Genomic DNA, 11,061 nt, shown 5'->3' on the forward strand with positions numbered 1-11,061 from the left:
TCACTGACTTCTTTTCCTTTATTGATTTTCAAACTTGTTTGAATTGAAGGCCCAGAGAGCGGAAGGGGATGGAGAAAAAGAAGATAATAGAGGTAAAAGGAAGATGCAATTATTTTCCCTCTCACAAAAGAGATTCTTTAGGGAGATATGCAGCTCCGCGGTCTATAAATTCAGGAGAAATAGGACTTGATGACAGCTTTGCAATCTCTCCCTAGTCTAAAAAAAAAAAGAAAAAGTTCTCAGATGGCAACAAATAACTTCTTGCCATAGGTCCTGGAGGAATATCTTTACAACTGTGTAGTTCGAGGCCACATTTCAGTCTGAGACCTGTGGGATCTGACCAGTTCGCCCTGTTCATTAGCACCCGCTCACGGTCATTGCTCTGTTTGTGTTCCCAGGACCTCGATGCAGTCTCAGTCTTCGTATGGTAACAGCTCTCCACCCCTCAACAAAATGAACAGCATGAACAAGCTGCCTTCCGTGAGCCAGCTTATCAACCCTCAGCAGCGCAACGCCCTCACTCCTACCACCATCCCTGACGGCATGGGAGCCAACAGTAAGAGCATCTCCGTTTAGCTGCACCTTAAGGGTCCACAGGGCTGGTGTCGGGGAAGACTGCACTCTGGGGTGAGGGGAGAGGCTTGCTCTCAAGCTGAGGAAAGGCACAGTGGGACCGAACAGATCACAGCCTAATGGCTTGAGTTCTTCATGGTGAACTTTCTATCGCTTTCAGAGTGTATGGTTCTTTACAAAGCACATTGGTAGAGACAGAGGAGGCTGTTCCTTCAGTAGGGAAAAGGATCTCTGGAAAAACCACCATGCACTTCCCGCCAACCTGGTTGGGGAGCCACCTCCTACATCCTTTGAGGTAGTAAAAAGGAAGTATATCCAACATGTGGGAAGTAGCATGGTGTGGTAGCCTTCAAGTCTAGAGAAATAGATTGCCCTCTGGGCTCTATGGCGGTACTAGCTGTGCAACTATGGACAGGTCACCTCTCTGCTCTGATGCTCCGTTTCCGTTCGTAAAAGTATCTCTGCACATTTAATGTCCTATGATTGTGTGTCCCTGTGATCTTGGCTTTCTCGTTTTGTCTGCTCCATCCTATATACAGTCATTAAGGAACTGACATAGAGAAAGGAGTCTCGCTTTTACTTATTCACGCACAGATTATTCACATCAACTAAGTATAACTGTGAGAGGCAATGTGGAAGTTGGGCCTCCAAATGAATGATGATTGCTATATAGCTTTGCTGTAAATAGAATTATCCACCAGAACTAAATTTAGCAAAGTGGATATCCAAACCAGAGAAAATCAAAAGGATGATAAAAATGCAGAAGGATGTATAATAAGGACGCAGAAGCCTAAATGCTATACATGTATCCTATAATGCCCCTCATAAAATACTGCCTCAGTCTGTCCTTTGAAATCCTTCATTATTCTGATCAAGCCTTTAAATCTGCATTTCAGTGTGACCTTGAAGAGACTAGGGTTTTTGTGGTTTGGGGGTTTTTGGGTTTGGTTTGGTTTTTGTTTTGTAAAGTTAGGAGAAGCTACAGTTGTGACTGTCTGTGGTCTGATAGCACCCATTCAGATTTAAATGAGATCGAGGTGTATGTGGTATGGTTGCCTGGTTTGGTAACAAAGACTTCAGAGCTAACCTGCTGTCTCACTGGTCATAAATTCATCCTAAGGCTCCAAACCTCACCTGCTAACAGGTCTGCTACCCTGCTGGTAAAAAGAAAATGTGACTTTTTTTTTTTTTTTACTTTATTTTCTCTCTGTGACCTCTTAGAGTCTGTTTGTCCCTTTATGTTTGTGTAATTTATAGTTTGCGTGCTTTTTCTTTATCCTTCACAATTTTTCTTTGCTATCGTCAGCAACGTCAGAGGAGAAGTTGATAGAATATAATAAGCCTATGCTCTTTAGGGAGCTAGTTCATGGCAGAGGCCTTTGCTTTTGGGGCTATTGCTCTTCACTAAAATAAAAGCGAATTGTGTTAATCTTTTTGTAGATATATTCCTCTCTTTTTTGACCTAAGACAAAATTTGATTCGTAAATATTGTCCATAGTAAGCTTTTCTTCTCTGTAGGTGGATGTTTGCAGTTTGTAGGTTAGTAAAGAACCCATCAGTGGGGCCGGTGTCCCTGAATACAATCCGGAAATGGACCATAAGAAAGAGCTGGAACCTTTCATCTCATTCTTGCTTAATAGGCTTATGGTTCCCAAATACTCCAATAAATCCTCTGGTCCCCAAACCAACATTCCAGAGGTCATTCTCCTTCACAGCTCTGTTCATTTGTTCACGGAACCTTGGTTTACTGAGCACATGATCTGGGCCGGACACTGTGCTAGAGTCTGTGGGGATCAGGACATGTACGAGGTCTAAAGTCCGTGCTTAAGGCGTTAGCCTAATGAGGGAGACAGAAATATAACCCATGAAGGCCAATGCAGAGAGGACTATATTAACCTCAGGAGTAATGTGCAGCTGGACAGAGCATTAGAAGTAGAGAAAGAAGTGTGGGGGAGATTGTCCTAAGAGGACGTGCGAACGTGCAGAGGTCAAGAAGTAGGTAATTAATTTGGAGTTTGGTGAACGTTTCGTTCTGTTGGATGAGGCATAGGGTGCTTAAGGGGTGCGGTGAGAGAGAAGACTGAAAAGGCAGGCAGGTGGACTAGGCCCTTGGTAACAGCAAACCAGGCAAGATGGACCACTGAGAAGCTGATACTGATGACGGCAGTAACCCTCTCTGTTCCTCCTGCTTCTGTTCAGTTCCTATGATGGGCACCCACATGCCAATGGCTGGAGACATGAATGGACTCAGCCCCACCCAGGCCCTCCCTCCCCCACTCTCCATGCCATCCACCTCCCACTGCACTCCCCCACCTCCGTACCCCACAGATTGCAGCCTTGTCAGGTGAGTCCATGGCATGTGCCCCCCGGGGGGCCTGTCCTCAGTAACTCTGGGTGGTGGAGGGCGGACACTCTCAGAGTTCATTACACAGCTGGGGGAAAAAGCAAGCAGCCCTTCCTATGGTGGACGTTCAGCACTGTCATCTCTGATCTGTGGAGTGGTCAGCAGTGTTTCTTTAAGGAAAAGCACTCTAATCCGTACGGGGGAAAATGAAAATGTGAGCTTCTAGGCATATCACTTTCCATGCCTGTTTCCCCGCATCTTCACTTACCCGCTTCCTCCTCCCTCACAGTTTTATACGGTCAGCTGTGGCCTTCAAAGTGGTGCGCAGGGCTGGGGATCCAAGAAGGGCAGGAAACTTGCTATCTCGCTCCCTTTCCCATTCTCCAGGACTCTTAGCTCTCAGCCACCATGGTCTCGTTATGTCAGAGTGGGATGTTCATAAAAAAGTTGTAATGTTTAAATGCAAAGACGACAGGGACTTTCAAGAGGCCGATGGCCACTACTCCTTTGCTATATGCAAAGCAGGCTCACTCGAGCCAAGGGGGTTCTGATAGCCAGAAGAAAGAAATGTATGAAGCCTGAAAGGTCTTTTCCCACCGAGGCGAGAGTGGGTGCCAATCCACGCCTAGTGCACATCATCTGCCCCTGCTTCATGTGCAGAATGACTCTCATTTGGCTGCTGGAACAATGTGTGTTGACCACCATGTGATTGATGCGGCAGTCCTCAGCGGTGTCAGAAAGATGGCAAGGCGTGTGGCTCATGCCACCCCGCCTGTGGCTCTGTGATGGTGTCCTCACCATTCTGAGTCCAGCACCAGAAAGGAGGGGTCTGTATTCTGAGTAGGACAAAAATCAGAAAGCATGAAAGACTTCCTAGTGAGTAGCCTCCGTTTTTTCTCAGCCACGTGAACCATTCTCTGAAAACTTAAAGCAATTCAAGTACAGAGGCTCTTTTTGAGGTGAAGAGGCAGGAGGCAACAGCACTGGGAACCTGACCACTGGGCTCCTTCCTTTCACCCCCTGCAATGGCTCATAAGACACTTACCTACAATGAACCCCTAGAATCCCCCCAATCACCTTTTGACAATACCCGCTCTTCAGGAATCTTCTGAGTTGATTTTAACTTCTATAGACCTAAAGCTCAAGTCACTAACCATCCCCAACCCTCAAATCCAAGGCCTCCGTAGGTTTCATCTGCCCCTAGTCTCTCCTGGAGGGCATCCCAGGGCAATAATGTTGGGTTTTCCTTTATCTCGCCAATGCAGTTGGGGTGAACTTTCTGTTTCTGTTTCCTCCTTCCTCTTCCCTCCTCCCTCTGCAGTTTCTTAGCGAGGTTGGGCTGTTCATCATGTCTGGACTATTTCACGACCCAGGGGCTGACCACCATCTATCAGATTGAGCATTACTCCATGGATGTAAGTAACTGTTAGACTTTTCTCTTGAGTTTTATTTCTTCATTTCCTCCCTTTGGTGACAGCCACCTTGTAGTTCAGTTCCCTCTGGTTTTAAAATTTGTTATCATACCCTCAATCCCCAAATTTGGTGGAAGCCAAATTACCATATTAGAAAGATTCCCAGGCCTCAGCCTACATACATGACAAGTTTAGCAATCAGTCTTCCTCAACTTGTCAGATCAGCCAGTAATTGTCTGTTGCACACATACTATATTCATAGTGGGAAAGAGGAGATCTAATTCCCACCTCCAAGAAATTTATAATCTCAAAAGAACTCAGAACTTTTTATATATTTTTATTAATCAGTATGAGACCCCAGGGAAGCTAGCAGGAATCAGGTGATATTATCCTCGCTTTAAATCATGGAGAGACAACACTATAATCATTTGTATGATGAGCTGATGACAGAACTAGGGATAGAGTCCTAAGGTGGAAGCTTCTGGTCTTTAACTCTGTTAACTGGCTTCTTCTGCCTTTCCTTAAAGTAGGACCTTAAGGAGGATTCATCCGTTCCTCTTAATTAGAACCATATGTTCTCTCATTTTCAATTCTATTAAAATAGGGCCAAGCCATCCCTGATGATTGAGAAAAATCACTGGTCATGGTTCAAGTACCATCCGTGCTTTTTAGGAATAATGAGACTTTGGGTTAACACTTTGCCTCTCTGAGCCTCAGTTTATTAAACTGGGTTCAAAATCACTCCCCTTGGCTTTGATACTCTTTGTCTTTTGGAGCAAGCTGATGGAAGAGGACGTGTGTTTGTGCACGTGCTTCCTACACCACCTCTTGGACTGCTCACATGGGAGCTTGCATTGTTCTGGCTTACAGCAATCTGATTTTCCTTCCAGGCTTCTCTTCATGCCGCTCTCTTTGGGGTTTACTGTCCTCTCTTCCAGCTTCCAAAGGGCCTTCTGGATTAGTGGAAGAAGAAACTCTCTGCCTCTGCTGCTGCTTGTGTAGTTGGGATCTCTTCTTTCCCCTCCTTGAGCACCGATGCCAGAGATGCCCTTGCAGCATGAGAATGCCCCAGCCCTTGTGATGACAAGTGTATGCTGCACTGCCCCATGTGCCCACCCCTCTCCACCCCACACGTCACTCTGGCTGCTGCTCCCTGATGGAATATGTTATAAGTGCAAACTATAGAGAAAGCTTTAGTAGTAAGTTTCAACAGGTTTCGGGTAACTTTACAATGAAGCCCATCCATTGAGGAGAAGAGGGTTGCCCTGTCTTGGACAGTCCTACATGATAGAACAGGGAGTTTGTCCCTTCCCCATTTTTTTTTTTTTAAAGTTATGCCATCCACTTGCTCCCTGTCCCCCTTGGGAAGTATGTCAAGACTCTCCCTTGGCTATTATGATCTGCATATGTTCTCCACAAGTCCATCTCTGCTGGTGTTGGCTAGGTCTTGTGCCAGTCTCTGGACCACAACTTCCTCACCTGTCATAAGTTAAAACCTACCTGGAGAATCATGGAAATTGAGGGAGTCCAGTTTATAAAGTTAGGGACTTGTTGAGAGTTCCAGAAGCATAAAGAGTTAGACTTACTCATCTCCATGTGGATTGCCTTCTTTATGGTGTATTCTTCTGCCAGAATGAGAAATCAGAGTGCCCATACTGGAAACTTCCAAACTGGGAAGTAGTTGGGAAGCTATCTCATTTCTGCATCCTTGCCTCAGCTTCTTCCATCTCATTACTGGAAGTAGAAACTTCTTTTCCAGCTTGTCTCTCAATACCTGTCTGAGTCATTTGGCATCTCTTCCTGGAAAAAGAATGTGGTTCCATTTGGGAGTTTTCATAAGTATCCCCTCTAAGATGCCGAGATGGGTTAATAATAATATGGCAATAATGCAAATAGTTAAGATTTAGATAGTGTTCCTTATAATTGGCCAAGCACTTTCACATCCATAATCACACATGAGCCCACAACGTGTGTTGATGTAAAAAGGAGTTTGATCCCATTTTACCAATGAAGAAACTGAGGCCAGTAGGGAAAAAGTGACTTGATGAAGGTCTAGAGCCATTCAGTGACAGAATAAGAACCTCTGTCAAGGTCTTCTTACTCCAAAGTGCTCTTTCTACATACCATGCGGTTCTGTAAAACAGACAGACAAAAAACAAAAACATGAGCCATCACTGAAACAAGCTAATGAAGAGATAATGCAGATAAATGTAAGAAATGTCAGCACAGATAGTTAAGCTTGAGCATATCTACCCCCATTCATAGAGCATGGATGCATACTCTGCATTTTGGATACCCTGGTTTATCCAAACACCAAGAGACCTTCTGGCCATTAGGGCAGTTTTAGGGTTAGAAGCTGTCCTGAGTCCCCATTTCATTTACTTAGCTGTGTAACTTCAGACTTAACCTCTCTGATCTTCCGCTTTGCGACCTATAAGGCAGGTACAATACTACCTGCCACTAATCTGAACATTAAATGAGATCACGTATGTAAAATAATTAGTTCAGTGCCTGGTATATAGAGAATCTTCATTACCTATTAGTAAACTTTTCTTCTCATCTACTCATTTGAGCAGTGGTGATGTTCCATTGATATTTCTTCTTCTAGTGTCTAGCAGGTAGATTTAATCATTGGACAGTACCTTTGTCTCATGTTTTTTAGCATTTTTGCCCTCTGATCTAACTGTCCCTACTTTACCAGTAAAAAAAGAAACCAGAATAGTAGAGAGCAAGTGGGGGTTTATCCACAAGCAGAAATGGCACCTCAAGGCTGTGCCTTTTGCTTAGTTACAAATAATGGCAAAGGTTGTCGGAGAGTTAATTTGATTTTCCAATTTAGAGATCAATGAATTCAGGACAGTTACCTCAGAACACTGGGGAATGATTAAGTGATGCGGACTAACTTGTCAGTGCCTCCCAGTGGTCCTAAATCTCCCCGCTTCGCTTCCCTTCCCTATTGCACAGGATTTGGCAAGTCTAAAAATCCCTGAGCAATTCAGACACGCCATCTGGAAGGGCATCCTGGATCACCGGCAGCTCCACGACTTCTCCTCCCCTCCCCACCTCCTGAGGACCCCAAGCGGTGCCTCTACCGTCAGCGTGGGCTCCAGTGAGACCCGGGGCGAGCGCGTTATTGACGCCGTCCGCTTTACCCTGCGCCAGACCATCTCCTTCCCGCCCCGCGATGAGTGGAATGACTTCAACTTCGACATGGATGCTCGCCGCAACAAGCAACAGCGCATCAAAGAAGAGGGGGAGTGAGCATCACCCTGTGAACTCTTCCCATCCTCTCCCCATGTGTGTCTGCTGCCCTACAAGGCACTAGTGCTTGACCTTCAAAGCGTTCTCCCTAGCTCTTCTCCTTCCTCTTCTCAGTCTGGTTTCTTAAAGGAAGAAGAAGTAAGAGGCTCCCTTTGATTTAATGTCCAACCTGGCATCTGATTCTAATTCTGGCTTTAAGCCTTCAAATCTATTGCTTGCAGGACTGAAGTTATCATGGCTAGGTGGAAGTGAGCAAAAGAGCAGTGGGTGTCTCCTTAAGCTGCAAAGATTTCTCATTGACTTTTATAAAGCATTTTCACCCTTATAGTCTAAGACTATATATATAAATATATAAATATACAGTATATATTTTTGGGTGGGGGACATTGAGTTTTGTTTAAATGTAATTTAAAGGAAAGGAAATTGAGTTGCACTTATCAACTTATTTTTTTAATTTACTTGTTTGGATGGATTATCTATACCCTTTATTTCAAGGGGTGTCACGTATGGTAATAGATATCTAGAGCTTGACGGTACATGTGAGTGACAAAAATGTCCCTTTGCTTATTTTGATGTTAAACAATTGCCACATCAAACCTTTGGATGGATCCAGTTGTATTTACCATTGCTTATTATATGGGTGAGACTGTATACATATATACACAGTTCTCTGTGTTGGAGTACTTTACTTTATGTTACTGGCACTGCTACTAGTGATGGTAGTTCACTTTGGAGTTATTTAGTCCAAGTACAAGAAAAAAAAAATCCGTGTTCGCACTGTCACAGAAGTGTGACACTTGAAGAAAGGAAATATCCTCTCTTGCTGTTGGTTGGGAATGTAGGTCATGGCTAAAATTCATAAAAGGTCTATGGCAACCAGTTCAAAAAGAGCTGATATGTATCTGGGTATATCAGCAACCCACTTACATTTAATACTAGATGCCTTATCTCTTAGTATTTATTGGGAAAACATTTGTGGCCATTAGAGAAGCCTTAAAACTAAGTTTCAGTACTAGGTTGACTAAGTTAATTACACATTTGCTACCATTGTTAGAATTAAGTTTGATTTGATTGGAATGAATGCCATCTATTTCTTACACTGAAGTCATATTGTCTATTAAGCATATCCAGCAAAAACCAGAATCATACGGAAATACTGAATCTCCACTAAATGGTAAGCAATCAGTGAGCCATGATTTGAAATTCTTAGAAGACCTTTTGAAACACAGATAATATTATTTGGTAAAGGTTTCTTTTGGAACTCCTCCAGTTATGTAAAATTCTGCAAGCAAAGGCTTGTTTATCTTTCTTTCTCCAAGGATTAAAACAGTAGTGATTTGGAAACCATAAAATTATGAGCTCAGCTTTCCTGTGGCATCAGTTACATCACAATATAACTTTTCATTTTTGATCAATAAGCGTTTGACTTTCTTTGAAAATAACTGAGAATCCAATTTCCTGTCCATCTCTCTTCTGGACTGTCATAGACATAAAAACATCCCCACAGATGTGGGGATAAGCCTTCCAAGGGAGGTGTTGCTTGAACCACATAAACACACAATTGTCTTCAGACTTTGGGAAAATGTGTAAATGAAATATGCCTGTAGATCTTTCAGAAAGATGCTTTTTTTCTTCAAACTCTAAAACAAAAATTTTGTACATATGCTAATGAGCTCTAAAATCCTTCTGTGCATTCTAGTAAAGGGCCATGAGTGCACACAAGCTTCCATTTTTGTTTTAAAGTGCAAAAGGGCTAACCTGGCTCAAAAATATGTATGAGTTTCATCTGAAAAGTGTATATATGTTTTGTGTGTGATATTGCATACTTTGTGTTTCGATTTTTATTTTCTTCTTGGGATAGTGGGTTTTCCAGAACCACAGTTGAAACTTTTTATTATTATTATTGTTTTTATATTTTCATGGAAATACCACTCAGTAAGACGGCAAGGTAAAATAAGAAAATCAATGTCATAACTGTAATATAGGGGGATGGGAAAGTTGTTTTTTATTATTATTTTTATTTTGTATGTTAAAGAGCAAGTCCTTGATTTCAAAGTTTTATTGTGCTTAAACGGTTATGGGCATATGGGCACTGTTAGTTTGTGGAATAAGTATGCAGCTTTGAAAACCTACTAAGGGGAAGAATAAAAGCTGTGCATTGGCAATGCTAGCAGGGAAATAGCTTCCTCTACTGTCCTGAGTGTTTGAACAAACCGAGGACGACTTCTGAGCTATTTCAGCACTGTTCAGGTAGCACTAAGGACTCAGAGATCCCTGTACTGTATCATGTGTTTGGCACTAGCCAAGGCTAAACACAAATACTGGCCTCATGTCCTGGTGGCAACTTCCGCTCTTTGAGTGCATGAGTAGCTAGGATAAGGGGTGAAAGAGTATTAGGGACAGACAAGTGGCAGTGGGCTTAATGGAGTTCGGGTGGCCTCAGCTCAAAGCAGTTAGCTGAGGAGTAGATAGGTTTTCGTTTGGAGGGGATTAGAAACAGAAAAGGAGAATAGAGTTTTCTTCATTAAATCCATTCACCTCTTGTTTTCTTGATATTCTCCTAAAATACAGTATGTGGGATGTTGAATGTTAAAGGTTGTGTTTTTTTTTATTATTTTTATAATTGTACAAAAATTAAATGTCAAATGTTTTATATGCTTTATTAATGTTTTCGAAAGTTTCTTTCTTATAGATGTGATGATACTTTTTTTTTTAAGCTTTGGTTGCTTGTCTTTTGGTATTTTGTGTAACGGGCTTTTGGTGAGCCAGAGGCAAATCTACAAGCCACCTGTTTGCCAGGACATGCAATAAAATTAAAAAATAAATAAAAATGCATCGAGAAATGGTGTTGATAGTGTGTGTGTCTGTCTGTCCTTTGGCTTTATTCTTATCATTGAGGAAGAGGAAAGAGACACTGAAAGAAACAGTACAGAGGTTCAAATATTGATGTTTCTCATCTGAGACCAAATAATTATTTTTTTCTTATTTGTGCCAATCTATGAGGTAGAGAAGACCAGGGAGATATCCTCATTTGGTATGTGATATACTCATAGATTTAATACTTTGGTTGAAATCAGAACGAGTTTGCTTTGGAACAAGAACTAAACTGTAGATATTTCTAATGTCTATTTAGTGACTTTCCCATGGCAATGACCTCAAGTGCAAATTACCTGGTTGTATGTGGAAACAGCACTGCAGGTGGTGGGCTCTGGGCATGTTCCCCTTTAAACTCTGTGCTAATATCACCTTTCAATTATATACATTGATTCAGCCAATAAAATATCTACTATCAAAATGGTTTAATGATTGTTACTAAAGAAATAAGAAATTGTGTTCTTTTATGGGCTAACATTAGATGGCATGAACACAATTTAATACCTTAGATTTATAAATGACTATGGAATAACATTGTATATAATATATAGTACTTAAGAATATCAATTTGTTTTCCTGCTTATATAGAGAATCACA

General features: G+C 42.2%; 1 protein-coding gene across 5 annotated transcripts in view; it reads left to right on the forward strand.

The window, feature by feature from the left end:
* Window positions 1-10,438, forward strand: part of TP63 (tumor protein p63) — a 104,231-nt gene extending 93,793 nt beyond the window's left edge. For 3 of the 5 annotated variants that reach the window (XM_039234212.1, XM_039234210.1, XM_039234211.1), the window contains 4 exons: window positions 399-556; window positions 2,773-2,917; window positions 4,239-4,332; window positions 7,294-10,438. In XM_039234212.1, coding sequence (XP_039090143.1) covers window positions 399-556; window positions 2,773-2,917; window positions 4,239-4,332; window positions 7,294-7,590 — 694 coding nt within the window. In that variant the 3' untranslated portion in view covers window positions 7,591-10,438. The remainder of the gene's footprint in view (window positions 1-398; window positions 557-2,772; window positions 2,918-4,238; window positions 4,333-7,293) is intronic. The other 2 variants (XM_039234213.1, XM_039234214.1) reach the window with 1 other exon arrangement.
* The last annotated feature ends 623 nt before the right edge of the window (window positions 10,439-11,061 follow it).

The sequence above is a fragment of the Hyaena hyaena genome, unplaced genomic scaffold (genome assembly GCF_003009895.1).
Source record: "Hyaena hyaena isolate Hyena2069 unplaced genomic scaffold, ASM300989v1 scaffold_84, whole genome shotgun sequence".
NCBI classification, from domain to species: Eukaryota; Metazoa; Chordata; class Mammalia; order Carnivora; family Hyaenidae; genus Hyaena; species Hyaena hyaena.